General features: G+C 59.5%; 1 protein-coding gene across 5 annotated transcripts in view; it reads left to right on the top strand.

Moving 5' to 3' along the window:
- The window catches only part of PIK3CD (phosphatidylinositol-4,5-bisphosphate 3-kinase catalytic subunit delta), a 55,045-nt gene extending 40,001 nt beyond the window's left edge, over window positions 1-15,044 (top strand). For 2 of the 5 annotated variants that reach the window (XM_042996581.1, XM_042996582.1), the window contains 22 exons: window positions 1,939-2,111; window positions 4,391-4,619; window positions 5,049-5,278; window positions 5,725-5,904; window positions 6,176-6,325; window positions 6,770-6,859; window positions 7,950-8,171; window positions 8,812-8,908; window positions 8,998-9,128; window positions 9,620-9,670; window positions 9,739-9,906; window positions 10,002-10,123; window positions 10,280-10,423; window positions 10,525-10,624; window positions 10,754-10,932; window positions 11,023-11,135; window positions 11,293-11,371; window positions 11,948-12,115; window positions 12,720-12,843; window positions 12,972-13,117; window positions 13,301-13,433; window positions 14,170-15,044. In XM_042996581.1, the coding sequence (XP_042852515.1) occupies window positions 1,971-2,111; window positions 4,391-4,619; window positions 5,049-5,278; window positions 5,725-5,904; window positions 6,176-6,325; window positions 6,770-6,859; window positions 7,950-8,171; window positions 8,812-8,908; window positions 8,998-9,128; window positions 9,620-9,670; window positions 9,739-9,906; window positions 10,002-10,123; window positions 10,280-10,423; window positions 10,525-10,624; window positions 10,754-10,932; window positions 11,023-11,135; window positions 11,293-11,371; window positions 11,948-12,115; window positions 12,720-12,843; window positions 12,972-13,117; window positions 13,301-13,433; window positions 14,170-14,307 (3,135 nt within the window). In that variant the 5' untranslated portion in view covers window positions 1,939-1,970 and the 3' untranslated portion in view covers window positions 14,308-15,044. Of the gene's footprint in view, window positions 1-1,938; window positions 2,112-4,390; window positions 4,620-5,048; window positions 5,279-5,724; window positions 5,905-6,175; window positions 6,326-6,769; window positions 6,860-7,949; window positions 8,172-8,811; window positions 8,909-8,997; window positions 9,129-9,619; window positions 9,671-9,738; window positions 9,907-10,001; window positions 10,124-10,279; window positions 10,424-10,524; window positions 10,625-10,753; window positions 10,933-11,022; window positions 11,136-11,292; window positions 11,372-11,947; window positions 12,116-12,719; window positions 12,844-12,971; window positions 13,118-13,300; window positions 13,434-14,169 lie in introns of those variants that run through there. The other 3 variants (XM_042996584.1, XM_042996583.1, XM_042996585.1) reach the window with 3 other exon arrangements.
- Window positions 15,045-15,545: the final 501 nt, after the last annotated feature.

Consider the following 15,545-nt stretch of genomic DNA (forward strand, 5'->3'; position numbering starts at 1 on the left):
TCTCTCTCTCTCTCTCTCTCTCTCTCTCTCAAAAATAAATAAACATTTAAAAAATGTGAAGGGTGATGGAGGAACGGAATTTCTAAACAATTCGTTTAATTTTAATTCATTCAGATCTAAGAAATGGATACTCCACTCATTTCTTGGAAACCTTTTAAGTATATCTGCAACAACTTGAGTCTCTGAACCTACTTTTTTATCTGTAAATGGCATGAAATCTACATATAGATGAGGTATTTCTGATGGAAATCTAGTGCCCAAATTGCAATGTGCTGTAAGTGTAAAATATACACCAGATTTCAAAGACTTAATACCAAAAAAAAAAAAAAAAAGTGTAAAATATCTCATTAGTAATTCTTTTTTTTGTGATGACGTTTTGAAGTGACTATAGTTTGGATATATTGGGTTACATAAAATATATCACTAAACTTAACTTTATCTTTTTACTTAAAAAACATTTTTTTAATTTAAAAAAATATTTATTTATTTTTGAGAGAGAGAGAGAGAGAGTGAGTGAGCAAGCAGGAGACAGGCAGAGAGAGACACAGAATCTAAAGCAGGCTCCAGGCTCTGAGCCATCAGCACAGAGCCTGACACGGGGCTTGAACTCACAAACTGCAAGATCATGACCTGAGCTGAAGTCGGATGCTTAACCAACTGAGCCACCCAAGCACCCCTTTAATTTTTTAAATATGTATTTATTTTTGACACAGAGAGACAGAGCATGAGCAGGGGAGGGGCAGAGAGAGATTGAGAGGGAGACACAGAATCGGGAAGCAGGCTCCAGGCTCTGAGCTGTCTGCGCGGAGCCCGACGCGGGGCTCGAACCCACGAATCGCGAGATCATGACCCAAGCTGAAGTCGGACGCTTCACCGACTGAGCCACCCAGGCGCCCCTCTTTTTACTTTTTTTTTAACGTGGCTGCTGGCAGCGTTGACATTACCCGTGTGGTTCCCATTGTATTTCTCTTGGACAGCGCTCACCCAGACTCTACCTATACACAAAGTGAGGTGTATAACGATATGCATTGTAGCATTGTTTGTAATAACCAAAAAGAGTAGAAACAAACCCTGAGGTTCATCAACAGGAGAAGGGGTAAATAAATTGTGGTTTATATACACAGTGAATACGACAGGGGTTCCAGTGAATGAACTTGAGCTACATGTATCAGTGTGGATAAACCTAACAGAATGTTGACTGGCAGAGAGATTGCAGAAGACCCGCCATTCATAGAAAGTTCGAAAGCATGCACAGATATTAGCAATTTTTCATGGATACATATTAATGTATTAAGAGTATAAAAACATGCACGGAAATTATAACCAACCAGAATGCAGGTAGTGATAACCTGGAGCAGGGGAGATACTCACAAGATCTTTAACTGTGCCTACAGCATTTTGTTACTGAAGAGTGGGTATGACTGGGGGCGTTTGGTATGACTGAGATATTTCAACAAATTGTTTGATGGCCAAAGCCATTTTTAAACCACTTGGTTTCTGGTTAGAAAGTTTCAAAGAACTGCAGCCCCTGGTCCTTCTTGAGTCCTGGGTTGTCTGACCAGGGACCCTGCCATCCCCTGTTTCTGCCAGCTGGTGGCTGTGGCCGGGTCTCCCACTTGTGCGTGTGTTCCTGAGAAAAAATGATTTGGAACGGGTCTGTTGGTGTCTTGAGTTTGGGCCACTGAGGTGAGGGATGCAGACAGAGTGAGTGCCCACCTGTGATGACGGATGAGATGGGGTCTGGGGACAGTAGGAGCCACAAGCCACCCCAGGCAGGACGAAGTCCAGAGGGAGGCGAGCTTTGGGCGCCCACGGGAGGGACTCCTTCCTGAACATCCCACTGCCAAAGGTCCTGACAATCTGTTTTCCAAAGGATCCCTTCAAAGGATTCATCCAGCACCCTTAGGGTGCCTCATTTTGCCTTCTCTTCCTTTTCAGGACAGTCGGTGTCTTTGGAGTGAAAAAACAGGATGCCCCCTGGGGTTGACTGCCCCATGGAATTCTGGACCAAGGAGGAGAATCAGAGTGTGGCAGTTGACTTCCTGCTGCCCACGGGAGTCTATCTGAACTTCCCTGTGTCCCGGAATGCCAACCTCAGCACCATCAAGAAGGTACGATCCTGGGCGCCTTGGGTGGCTCGGTTGGTTGAGCATCTGACTTCGGCTCAGGTCATGATCTCATGGTTTGTGAGTTCGAGCCCCGCATCAGGCTCTGTGCTGACAGCTCGGAGACTGGAGCCTGCCTCAGATTCTGTGTCTCCCTCTCTCTCTGCTCCCACTCCCCCGCTCCCACTCTGTCTGTCTCTCTCATAAAATGAATAAACATTAAAAAATAATAATAAACGCTTACAGTTAGTGCCCAGCTAGCATTTTGAGTTCAGCTTCCCCCTTTATCAGTGCACGATTACACTCACCAGATTCCAGTGAGAGCTTCAGGGTGTGGTTCCCATGGTGGCCTTTCCTTCTGTCCATGACTGTGCCATCATTTTTCGGAACCACACCCCATCCAAGGCCACTTAAAAGAGTCTTATCTGTCTTCTCTCTTTAGAGCTGTCATCTCAGTAAACATCATCTTTGGAAATAGTTTTTAGTTTTTGTTGAATAATTGTCCGGGTGGATTACTGAGTCAAAGGGTTAGACATCTGGAAAGTATTTGGTAGATGTTGTCTTGTGATCTTTCAAAGGGCTTATCCCACTTCCCAAGTGTGGGATTTAATGGGTCACGCCAGAGAGCAAGACCTCAGCTCAGAATTTTAAAAGCTATACTTGGGAGTTGAACACACTCAAAAAAGGGAAAGAAGCAAGGGACCATCTTGGAATTTTTGTTTGGTTTTTGTTTCTCAAGCTCCCCTTCCTGGGAGGTTCCTTTAAAAATTTAAAAAAAAAATTTTTTTTTTTTTTCCATTTCAAAAGTAATATGGACACATTGGTTTAGGAAAATGGGAAAAAAAACAGAAAAAGGAAAAAAGTCACCTGTGATCCAGCCCTTGTGAGACTACCACAGTTAACAGTTTGGCTGCTTCCTGTTTTCTTTTCTGTGGAGTGTTGCTCTTTGTGATAATTCTGATCACGGACTTTGAGATCTCTTTTTTTTTTTTCTGAGTTAACATTATCACATCTTTTTCATGTGAGTTAACTTTATGTAAATTTCACTTGAAGGGTAATCTTCTCTTTCTGAACCGGGCATGCCAGCTACTACAATTCCCACACTGCAGAAATGCAAAACACGTGGGGCGCTGCACACACCCCGATTTGACTTCAGTTCCTTCATACTTTTATTTATACCAGACGCCAGAGAGTAAATATTCTCGGCTTTGCTGGCCATCGGATATTTGTCGCAAGCACTCAACTCTGCCCACGGAGGCCCAGAGCAGCCCCAGACAATATGTAAATGAGTGGGCGTGGCTGTCTTCTAATACCTTGGGAGCAGACCAGGTTTTGTCTGCAAACCAGTCACTTTTGTCGAATCCTGGTCTGTACTAATTACTGTTTATTAGAGTTGTGGTTTTTGTTTTTTTTAAGAGGGAGAGGAAGAGAGAGAGAGAGAGAGAGAGAGCGCGCACAAGCTCAGGAGAGGGGCAGAGGGAGAGAGAGAGAATCTTAAGTAGGCTCCATACCCAGCACAGAGCCCAACTTGGGACTCGAAATTACTACGGTGAGATCAAGACCTGAGCGGAAATCTGGAGCCGACGCTTAACTGACTGAGCCACCCAGGTGCCCCTATTAGAGTTGTTTTTATGGACATGGGCTTGAATTAGATCTGCTGCTCTATACGTTGGGGTTTTTTGTTTTTTGTTTTTCCCACTCACTGTGTGTCTTGTGTCCCTAGATTCTGGGTCATGTCCCTGTACCAATCCCTTTGTGCTGATGGACCATAATTATCCATCCCCCGTGGAAGAAAAATAGGGCTCCTTTCCCATCTTCTCTGTAACTCAGTGGTGAACAGTTTTGCAGTAAAGCTTGACTGTTAGATGACTCTCTCAGGGGACCCTGGGGACACCTTGTCCTGAGGCCACACACTGACCGCCTTAGCTGAACACAGCCCATGGAGGGTTTTATGGCTCTCTCAGTTGTTCGCCTTTTCTGAATTAGTTGCCAACATTTAGAAATCAGGGTGATGAACCCCAGGACTGTTAGCTGGAGGTCATGTCTGGCTGGCCGTCTCTCAAGGGTAACATACAGGGGGGACTGTGGACAGGACTTTAGCGAATACCAGGCACCTTCCACAGAAGGGCAGTGATGGTGACCCATGCGGTGCTCTAGCGGTCTGGGGAGGGCAGGGTCGTGCAGGGGAGGGACACCCAGACTGAGGTCAGCCTCCAGCCACCTCCCCGCTCCCCGTGGCCCCGCTCACTTTGGTCGGAGGGGCTGACCGGCCACTGTCCCCTCAGGTGTTGTGGCACCGCGCCCAGTATGAGCCACTCTTCCACATGCTCAGCGACCCTGAGGCCTACGTGTTCACCTGCGTCAACCAGACCGCGGAGCAGCAGGAGCTGGAGGACGAGCAGCGGCGACTGTGTGACATCCAGCCCTTCCTGCCGGTGCTGCGCCTGGTGGCCCGAGAGGGTGACAGGGTGAAGAAGCTCGTCAACTCACAGATCAGCCTCCTCATCGGCAAAGGTGCCCCGCGTGCGGGTGGGCCCGACCCTCACCCTCCCCTCCCTGCCCGGCCCTGCCCCCGTGTGCGTTGGGCCCTCCTGGCCCCGCCCCTGCCCCGCCCCGCCCCCGTGTGCGATGGGTCCTCCTGGCCCCGCCCCGCCCCCGTGTGCGACGGGCCCGCCCCACCGTGTCCCTGCCCCGCCTCCCCTCCCGCCCCCCTCGTGCACTGCACCCTTCCCGCCCTGCCCCGCCCCGCCGCGTGCGACGGGCCCTCCTGGCCCCGCCCCTGCCCCGCCCCGCGCCACCCCGGGTGCGACGGGCTCTCCCGGCCCCGTCCCTGCCCTGCCCCCGTGAGTGGTGGGCCCTTCCCGCCCCGCCCCCGTGTGCGGTGGGCCCTCTTGGCCCCGCCCCTCCCCGTCCCCTGGCTGACCCAGCCTCCCCACCTCTCAGGCCTCCACGAGTTCGACTCCTTGCGGGACCCCGAGGTGAATGACTTTCGCACCAAGATGCGCCAGTTCTGCGAGGAGGCGGCCGCCCGCCGGCAGCAGCTGGGCTGGGAGGCCTGGCTGCAGTACAGCTTCCCCCTGCAGCTGGAGCCCTCGGCCCGGAGCTGGGGGGCCGGCCCCCTGCGGGTCCCCAACCGGGCCCTCCTCGTCAACGTCAAGTTTGAGGGCAGCGAGGTGAGCCCGCGGTTCCTGCCGGGGACGCCGGGGCCGCTGGCTGCGTCCAGGCTGCTGTGTCCAAGGGGGGGTGCTGCCCCGTGACACTTCCCAGTCCTCCGCCCACCGCCCCAAATCCACTCTCCTCCCAGTGGCGCCCGGTGGTACTTGTGGGCATCCATGCGTGTGAGGATCTCGGCCAAATGTCCCACCCGGCAAGTCGGATGAGAGGCAGAATGACCAAATGGCCTTGGTCACTGGCCCACTCATTCGTTCAATAAATATTTCTTGGGTGTCGGCCACGTGCCTGCATCAGACTCTGCCCTCGTGGAGCTGGCGCTGGGGGGAGGGGGCACCTATTACAAATAGGCAACCCCACCCTCTGTGTCCCAGAGTCCATGCGCCACCCCCCCTCCGCCCCCCACAAGGGTGGAGGGCTGACCCTCCCTCCCCTCCCCCCCCCCCAGGAGAGCTTCACCTTCCAGGTGTCCAGCAAGGATGTGCCCCTGGCACTGATGGCCTGTGCCCTCCGGAAGAAGGCCACGGTGTTCCGGCAGCCGCTGCTGGAGCGGCCTGAGGACTACACCCTGCAGGTGAACGGGAAGCACGAGTACCTGTACGGCAGCTACCCCCTCTGCCAGTTCCAGGTGAGGGCGATGGCTGGGAAGGGCCCTGGGCCCCCCTTGAACACGAGGAGCCGGGCCTCTGGGGGTCCTGGCGAGAGCGTCCCCTCGCTGGGCTTGCCCGCCTCATGAGCACAAGGAGGGCTCTGTCTTCAGGAAGCGGGTGGGGGCAGGAGAGTCCTCAGGAGGGGCCTGGAAGGCCTGGGGTAGGCGGTGGACAGCATCGGGGAGCCCCCCGGGTCGGGGAATGCTTGGGGCTGCCCCGGCGGCCGCTCACTCTGTGCCCCCGTCTCAGTACATCTGCAGCTGCTTGCACAGCGGGCTGACCCCCCACCTGACCATGGTGCACTCTTCTGCCATCCTCGCCATGCGGGACGAGCAGAGCAACCCTGCCCCCCAAGTCCAGAAACCACGCACCAAACCGCCCCCCATTCCCATGAAGAAGGTGAGCCGGTGCCTTCCGCTTCCCCTCCCCCCCATCCCTTCCTCCCACCTGTTGTCCCACCCCGGAGCCTCGCGGCCACCCTGCGGGCTGGCGGCCGGCCCAGGACGCCTCCTCTCAGGCTCCTCGGTTGGTCGGTGGCGACAGCTGGGCCTTGAGCTGGGCCGGCCAAAACCACGCCAGTGTGCAGGGTGGGGGCGGGGGGCCGCCCGAGCTTTCCTGGGGCAGGGTTCGGGGGTCCCGGCGCACCTGCACGGCAGGTGTTCTGGTAAAGGCAAGTGGGTGCTTGAGCCTTGCCGCAAACCGGCGACACTCTCAGCCCACCTCCGAGTGGCCACGGGCCTTGCCAGGGGCCAGGGGCGCTAGCCACCAGAGCCTCCCCTGGATTCCTCTGCTTTGACAGCCCTGCTTCTCCCCCCCCCCCCCCCACCCTCCACCCCGCCCCAGCCTTCTTCCTTGTCCCTGTGGTCCCTGGAGCAGCCTTTCTGCGTGGAGCTGATCCAGGGTAGCAAAGTGAATGCGGATGAGCGGATGAAGGTAGGGGGCTTCTGGGGGGAGGGGGGATGTCTTCTGCACAAACAAGGTGGCTGTGGTCTAGAGGGGTGGTGGAGGAAGAAGGGGGGGGGTCACATGAAAGCCACCTGACCACATTACCCAGCATCCCTGCCTGGGGTGGTTGTGAGCCGCTTCAAAACAGGAAGAGGGGAGGGGAGCAGGCCGGCCGGCCAGAGAGGCTAATTCGTAGAAACCAAGCCCAGTGAGTTCTGGGTATTTGACTCTGGTAGAAGTGGTGGGCCCAGGCCCGGCCCAGGGATGTGGGAAGCACAGAGTCTGGGAGGTGACAGGTGCCGAAGACGAGCGGCTCCAGCTGGGCCCTGGGGCCTTGGGACTCCCTGGGGACACGTGGGAGGTGTATGGAGCACGGGCGGGCGGGGCCCCCTGGGGGCCACGCCCACTTCTGGGCCCTTCACACACCCCATCTCCCTCAGTCGTCAGGACAGGATAGCCTGCCAGGTGTCTGTTTTACTGTCCCATTTGCTGGACATTACAGCTGGGTCCGCAGAGGCCGAGTCTCTTTGTGGAACACTTTTTGTCGGGGTAATTTCGCAAACAGGGCAGGTCTGGGGTCCCCGGATGGAACCCGGGAGCACCGGAGGGAAGCAGCTTTCTGGCTGGGCGGGAGGGCTGTCAGGGTAGAGCTGGGGGAGCCAGGGTCGGCGTGTTCAGGTGGCATTAAACATTCCCCTCCTCCTGGGGCTCGCACAATTCTGAGCCGTGGAGGTAGGCTTGGGCGTTAGAACTAGAAGGGCCCCTGGAGTTCCCAAGCCCCAGTGGGGAAACTGAGGCCCAGAGCAGGGAAGTGCCATGACTTGGGGTCCCACAGAGGCATGGGGAGCCCACGCACAGCCCGTGGTGCCCTTCCCTTCACCCCGTGGCCCCTTGAACCTCTCAGGCATTCGGCCGCCCCTCTTCTGTGCCACTTTCTTCCACATGGAAAGTGGGATTCAGACCCATGTGAAATGTGGACATTTCAGGAGCTCTGAGCCTTAGCTGGTGGGGGGAGAACCTGGGAGCGGGGAGAGGCTGGGTCTCTGCCACCCGTCACCTGCGCCTGCACCTTCCCCAGCTGGTGGTGCAGGCCGGGCTCTTCCATGGCAACGAGACGCTGTGCAAGACGGTGTCCAGCTCGGAGGTGAGCGTGTGCTCAGAGCCCGTGTGGAAGCAGCGGCTAGAGTTTGACATCAACGTCTGCGACCTGCCTCGCATGGCTCGTCTCTGCTTTGCACTTTACGCCGTGATCGAGAAGGCCAAGAAGGCTCGGTCCACCAAGAAGAAGTCCAAGAAGGCGGTGGGTGGGGCTGGCTGGGAGGCTGGGGCCAGGCCTCTGGGAGCCAGCCCACTGGGGGTCACTCCCCCTTATCCACTCAGAGCAGGAACGTACCTTGGGGATGGGGGGGGGGGAGGGGAGTCCCGGGAGGGCTGGCCGACCCAACCTCCCCGCCCCTCCCGCACTGGCCGCCACCCCTGCTACGTGAGGGCTCTGGGTTCCAGGGCTCGTGAGCACGGTGACTCGGAATATCTGGGCCTAAGCCTTCGGTCCTGGTGGGAACCTGGAGGCGGCTCCCTGGGGTAGGAGGACGGCCGCACTGTCCTCACCGGGAGCAAGAGTGGCCTGAGTCAGCAGCCAGCAGGGAAGGCACGGTGGTTGAGCACTGAGTCACCAGGGCCCAGGATGTGACTGGCCACTGAGCCACGCTGACTTACCCATAGCTGAGCTGGGCCAGCCTTCTGGGGCCGGTGTGGTTCGTTTGGGGGTTTCTCAAGACGCCGGGAGCAGGGATGCGACGGAAGTGGAAGGGAGCCAGGAGGCGGCTGACCTTGCTGGCTTCCTCACAGGGAGTCTGGGTGAGGGCGGGGAAGGTGGCCTGGAGGCTACACCCATCCTGCAGGTGAACAAATGGCCCTGACCTGCCCGTGGTCTTTCCCAGGACTGCCCCATCGCCTGGGCCAACCTCATGCTGTTTGACTACAAGGACCAGCTCAAGACCGGGGAATGCTGCCTGTACATGTGGCCGTCCGCACCAGGTCTGCCCCGGCGGGAGGGAGGGGCCCGGGGGCGTGGGTTCCCGGCCGGTGGCGTTCCTCGTGCAACTCCCATCCATCCCTGTGTCCAGACGAGAAGGGGGAGCTGCTGAACCCCGCGGGAACAGTGCGGAGTAACCCCAACACGGAGAGCGCTGCTGCCCTAGTCATCTGCCTCCCTGAGGTGTCCCCCTACCCTGTGTACTACCCAGCCCTGGACAAGGTCAGCCCCCTCGCCAACCCGGCCTGGCGGGACCCGCCCTCCCCAGAGGCTGTGGGGCTAAAGATGACCTTTCCTGACCCTGCCTCTGGGGCTCCCAGAGCATGGTGCCCCCCCCCCGGCCCCCCGCCCCCCCGCCATCCCCTAAGTGGCTCAGGGCCAGGGCTTGGTCACCACACACATTTGGGGACCTGCTTGACTCTCTAGAATCCTAACCCACTACAGCAGGTGGGGAGCAGTGGTTCTCAGTCAGGGGGCCGCTTTGTTCCCCAGGGGACTTGGGGCCATGTCCAAAGACACGTTTGGTCGTCACAGCTACTGGGAGAGATGCTCCTGGCATCCAGGGAGCGGAGGCCGGGGGTGCTGTGCACAGGGCAGCTCCCAGTGCCCAGGCGTTGAAGCTCCCCGTCCCCGGAGCCCCCCCCCCCCCCCCGAACCCTGCCAGGGCTGGCCCGGGCCCGGGGGCTCCGCTGAGACGGGACCGCTCATTGCAGATTCTGGAGCTGGGGCGGCACGGGGAGCACGGGCGCTTCAGCGAGGAGGAGGTGAGCTGGGGGCCGCGGGCGGTGGGGCGCCTGGTCTGGCCGCAGCTCACCCGGCCTGCACCCCTCAGCAGCTGCAGCTGCGGGAAATCCTGGAGCGGCGGGGGTCCGGGGAGCTGTATGAGCACGAGAAAGACCTGGTGTGGAAGATGCGGCACGAGGTCCAGGAGCGCTTCCCGGAGGCGCTGGCCCGCCTGCTGCTGGTCACCAAGTGGAACAAGCACGAGGATGTGGCCCAGGTGGGCGGGGGGGGCGGGGCCGCGGGCGGGGCCTCCGCCGCGGGCCCCCGACTTGACCTCCTGCCCAGCCGCACCTTGACCACCCGCACCCCCAGATGCTCTACCTGCTGTGCTCCTGGCCGGACCTGCCCGTCCTGAGCGCCCTGGAGCTGCTGGACTTCAGCTTCCCCGACCGCCACGTGGGCTCCTTCGCCATCAAGTCTCTGCGGAAACTGACGTGAGTCCCGCGGGCTCCCCGCCCGCCCCTCGGAAGCGCGGTTTTGTCCCTGCCTCCTGGCGGCAGAGCCGGCACCCCCCCCCCCGCCCCCCCCCCCAAGAGGACTGAGCCCTGCCTGGGGTCTGCTCCGGTGAGGCCGGCCTCCCTCCTCTGCAGGGACGACGAGCTTTTCCAGTACCTGCTGCAGCTGGTGCAGGTCCTCAAGTACGAGTCCTACCTGGACTGCGAGCTGACCAAGTTCCTGCTGGACCGGGCCCTGTCCAACCGCAAGATCGGCCACTTCCTTTTCTGGCACCTCCGGTACTGGACCCACCGGGCCTGGGGAGGCGGGGCCCCTGGCCGGTCCCCCCTCGCCCACCCGCGCGCGCGTGCGCGGCTCAGCCGTCCCCTCCTTCCTCCAGCTCCGAGATGCACGTGCCCTCCGTGGCGCTGCGCTTCGGCCTCATCATGGAAGCCTACTGCAGGGGCAGCACCCACCACATGAAGGTGCTGATGAGGCAGGTGAGGCTCGGCCCGGGGTCCCCGCCCTGGGTGGGGGCCCTGTGTCTGGGCAGGCTCTCGGCCCCTTCAGGCTCGGAGCCTGTCCCGCCGGCCTTCCCACGCTGCCCGCCTCTCGTGTCTCCCCGCCAGGGCGAGGCGCTGAGCAAGCTGAAGGCCCTGAACGACTTTGTCAAGGTGAGCTCCCAGAAGACCACCCGGCCCCAGACCAAGGAGCTGATGCACCTGTGCATGCGCCAGGAGACCTACCTGGAGGCCCTCTCCAACCTGCAGTCCCCGTTGGACCCCAGCACCCTGCTGGCCGAAGTCTGGTGAGCCCCGAGCCCCTTCCACGGCCTCCTCCCCCTGCCCTGCCGGGCGCCCCGCGGAGGGGCCCGTGCCGACCGCTTTCTGGCCCGCAGCGTGGAACAGTGCACCTTCATGGACTCCAAGATGAAGCCCCTGTGGGTCATGTACAGCAACGAGGAGGCGGGCAGCGACAGCAGTGTGGGCATCATCTTTAAGAACGGGGACGGTGAGCGGGGCGGGCCCCGGACACGCGCTGCGCGGCCCTCACGGGGAAGGGGGGGGCGGGCTGAGGGGACGGGGGGGGGGGGCCTGGGGCTGGGCGCGGCTGGGAGTGGGGAGCCCACCAGAAGCTCGTGCTTTTCCTTCCGGGGACGGCCGCGCAGACCTCCGCCAGGACATGCTGACTCTGCAGATGATCCAGCTCATGGACGTTCTGTGGAAGCAGGAGGGATTGGACCTGAGGTGAGAGGCCCTCCTGGCGTCCGTCTTCGGACTTGCCCGACGCCTAGGACCCTGTCCCTCTGGAGGCGTCCTCTGTCAAAGCCGACGCCGACACCTCTGCGGGCAAAGGGGCCGTTCTCAGAGCAGAGACCAGTTTGAAGTCAGGGCCGAGGGAGGCGATGGGGCCGCAGAGTGAGGGCGCAGAAGGCCCGGCCGGGCGCTCGGCGTCTGTCTTACCCCGTTGTTTCCTTTGCTCCACGCTCCCTGGCTTCCTGCCCCGTCTTGGGAAGCAGTGACATCTTCTTCTGAACCATCTGGATTTCTCTCTGAGCAGACACGAGCTCAGCTGAGGTGCTGACTTTTCGTCTCTGCTTCTTGAGGGCTGGCGTTGACCTCTCCAAGGAGCCCTCCCCTGGAGTTCCGGGCGTCAAGGACGCCTCCCGCGCACCTTTCTCCTCCCTTTCAGCGACCCCGCTGGCGTCTCCTGTGGCGGTCTTGGCTGTCCTGAGCTCCTCGGGCTGGAGGGGGGCGGTTCACGCTGCCCCAGGGACAGCCCTTGACCGTGGCATTTCCCTGCCCCTCCTCCCTCCTGGCTAGGATGACGCCCTACGGCTGCCTCTCCACGGGGGACCGCACAGGCCTCATCGAGGTGGTGCTTCACTCAGACACCATCGCCAACATCCAGCTGAACAAAAGCAACATGGCCGCCACGGCTGCCTTCAACAAGGATGCCCTGCTCAACTGGCTCAAGTCCAAGAACCCTGGGTAGGTTCTGGGCCCTGGGGACAGATACCCTTTCCAAGAGGAGTTTGGGAGTCAAAGGTGAGGAGAAGGGCCCGTGACAGTCTCCATGACTTCTTGGCTCAGCCGAGGACCAGGTCTGCTCTGTGTCGGGGTGGGTCAGGTCTCTGTTCCCGCAAGGATCAGTTAGCTGTTGTCATGTAACGACCACGCTTATCTTAGGCATGTAAAACCACCACGGGTTATTATGGGCCCACAAATTGCCGCTGGACCTGGCCGAGCTGAGTGGTTCTTGGGCTGGAATCATTCATGTAACCGTTACCCTCTGGTCGCTTGACCGGCCTGGATGGCGCCGGTCACGTACGTGTCTCCACGTGCTCTCCCCTCAGTGAGTAGACCAGCCTGGGCCTCCTTCCATGGCAATAGGTAGGTTCGAGTGCCACAAGGTGTCTTAAGGCCGAGGCTCTGGGACGAGTCCCAACAGGGCCTCCTCCGTGTCCCATTGGTCCAAGCAAGTCGTCGGGCCAGATTCAAGGAGAGGGGACACGGGCCCGACCTCTTGGTAGAAGCTGCTGCAAAACGGCACGGCCATGGGTTTCAACACCCCTCCCCACCGACACACACACAGGGAAGCCTTGGATCGAGCCATTGAGGAGTTTACCCTCTCCTGCGCCGGTTACTGTGTGGCCACTTACGTGTTGGGCATCGGTGATCGGCACAGTGACAACATCATGATCCGCGAGAATGGGCAGGTAGGGGCCACGTGGGCAGCACCTGTCACCCCCCCAGCCTACCCCTCCGCCCCCCCACCCCCCGGACCCCGCAACCCAACACCAAGGCACTCTCCTCTCTGACGATGGCTTCTCCTTCCTTTTCTTAGCTGTTCCACATTGATTTTGGCCACTTTCTGGGGAATTTCAAGACCAAGTTTGGAATCAACCGTGAGCGCGTCCCATTCATCCTCACGTACGACTTTGTGCACGTGATCCAGCAGGGGAAAACGAATAACAGTGAGAAATTTGAAAGGTGAGGGTGCTCGGGGTCCCAGGCCGGCCGGGTGCAGGGCCGGGTCCTGTAGGAAGAGGCCGGGGTGTCGGGGCCTCAGAGGGAGCGGGGGCTGTTTCCAGGGCGAGAGCAGCGTGGGAACGGCCGTGAGGACCCAGAGCCCTGCCTCCCCCCTCCCTCTGCTTCCCCCCCCCCACCCCCCAGGTTCCGTGGCTACTGTGAGCGAGCCTATACCATCCTGCGGCGCCACGGGCCTCTGTTCCTTCACCTCTTCGCCCTGATGCGGGCCGCCGGCCTGCCTGAGCTCAGCTGCTCCAAAGACATCCAGTATCTCAAGGTAAATGCCAGGGCAGGGCCCTGCCAGGCAGAGCGGGCGGCCCCCAACTCCCCAAGGCCTCTGCCTCTTCTGAGCATTGCGGCCTGGGGGGCCCCGAGCTCAGTGGACCCCGCAGGGCACTCCCGGTGTGGGTCCTTCATGCCACCCACGAGCCAGCAGCAGGGGGGCCGGTGGGGTCAGCCCGGTTCCGTTGCAGGAGCGTCGGGACCTCCCTGGGTCCACCGTCTGGTCCTTCACAGGCTGTAGTGGTTCCGCTTGTACCAGACGGCTGAAGTAGATTCCCTCCCTCGACGATGAAAAATGCCTTTCCTTCCCGCGTCTTTTCAGTTTGGGAGCAGCTGGGGGTCAGAGGGGGGCCGGCCTCAAGCGCCTCTTTGGTGCCCGGTTCATGCAGAATGAAGCTGCGTGGGGCAAGTCCTCCTTTCCTCCTCCTGGGGTTAATTCCCACCGCAGAAGGCGAGCCTACCTGTGTACCCCGGAGGCTTTTGGGAGGCGGGGGGGGCGGGTCACAGCTTCCTGGCTGCAGCTGGCATCCTACTTTGAGGGTGGGTCGGGAGGCCCGTCTCGGCTTGGGATCAGAACAGAGTCCTTTCCAAGGGGGATGTCGGCCTCTGTCTCCCGATTCCCCTCCCGCAGTTCTTTCAGAAGGGAATTTACAACGTTCAGGGTGGCGGGGTCTGCCTGCCGTCACGGGCCCCCCTAATGGCTGGAGCTCACTGCTCTGATCTTCCCTCAGGACTCTCTGGCCTTGGGAAAGACAGAGGAGGAGGCTCTAAAGCACTTCCGAGTGAAGTTTAACGAAGCCCTCCGGGAGAGCTGGAAGACCAAAGTGAACTGGCTGGCCCACAACGTGTCCAAAGACAATAGGCAGTAGTAGCAAGCTTCTGGAGGCCCCTGGGCTTGGAGGGAGCAGACCGCCGGCCTGGGGAACCAGGCACCCTCAGCCGTCCTCTGGGGCCCCGAGAGCCTGACCCGCACCCCACGGGAAGGAACCTACATGATTGCCTTTTGTTTACACTGGTTATTTATTTATGACTTGAAACGTTTCAGGAACTCGACAGCCATACACGGAAATGCATCCTTCGTGCAGGGGAGGGGCGTCCTCAGCCAGAGCCCCCGGGCTTTGGTGAGAAGACAGAGTCGGGCACCTCAGAGGCCGCACCTCACTAAGGACTGTAACCCCGAGTCTTCCAGCTGGTGAATCGGGACCCGGCAGAGACTGCTCTCCCCTCCGGGAAGCCTGCCTTCCTCCCAGGCTCCCGCCGGGCTGCCCGGGGCTTGGCCCCTGGCAGTTACCTGGTGCCCACTTCTCCGTTCACCCCCTCCACCTTCGTGCTCTCCACGGGCTGAGCGCGGGGCAGCTCCCAGAGGAAGTCTGGGTACCCTCTAGAATCAGGGATGCTTGCTTTCCACTTTTAAAGTGACTCTTGGGTACGGGAAATCCTCTCCTCTGCTGTAAAGCGGTTTTGTTTGCGGGTAAGGAAAAAAAAAAAACAAAAAACAAAAAAACACCCCAACTACTTACGGACCCTCTGTGGCTCAGAACAGCCTCCGCCCTGATAAAGTATAATATATGCTGGTCCTCAAGACATTAAAAAGATCTGAGCTTGATTTAGCTCAACCTGTCATGGATCGAGGCAAAAGCAGGTCAGAGTACTTTGCTCTGACCTGCCTCGCAAAGCAGGTTTTAAGGCCGGACCTGATCTCCAGAACTCTCTGCCTTGGGAACCTGCTTTGAGGAATCACGTACCAGAAACCTGAGGTCTTTAGTGGAATCTTTTTCTACTTAGCTCGAAGCAGTTCAGGCTTAGCCTTAGGGGGATCCGAGGAGCTCTAGAAACACCAGGTTCCCGGGCCTCTCCCCAGCCGTCTGAAGACATCTCTGGAGAGGGGACTAGAAATCCGGGCTTCTAGAAGCCCACGGGTGATCTTTATGTGTTAGGAGGCCTCGCGAGGCCGGGCAGAGTCAGGCGCAGCTGCCCTGTGGACAGGTATGGGAGCTTCAAGAAAAAGCCCACCGCCTTCTTTGGTCAGTTAGCAGACGCCACGCGGTGTGGTCCATATGCAGAACACCACCGACCACACTCTCGTTCCCAACTAAGTGTGGAGGTC

The sequence above is a fragment of the Panthera tigris genome, chromosome C1 (assembly GCF_018350195.1).
Source record: "Panthera tigris isolate Pti1 chromosome C1, P.tigris_Pti1_mat1.1, whole genome shotgun sequence".
Classification (NCBI taxonomy): Eukaryota; Metazoa; Chordata; class Mammalia; order Carnivora; family Felidae; genus Panthera; species Panthera tigris.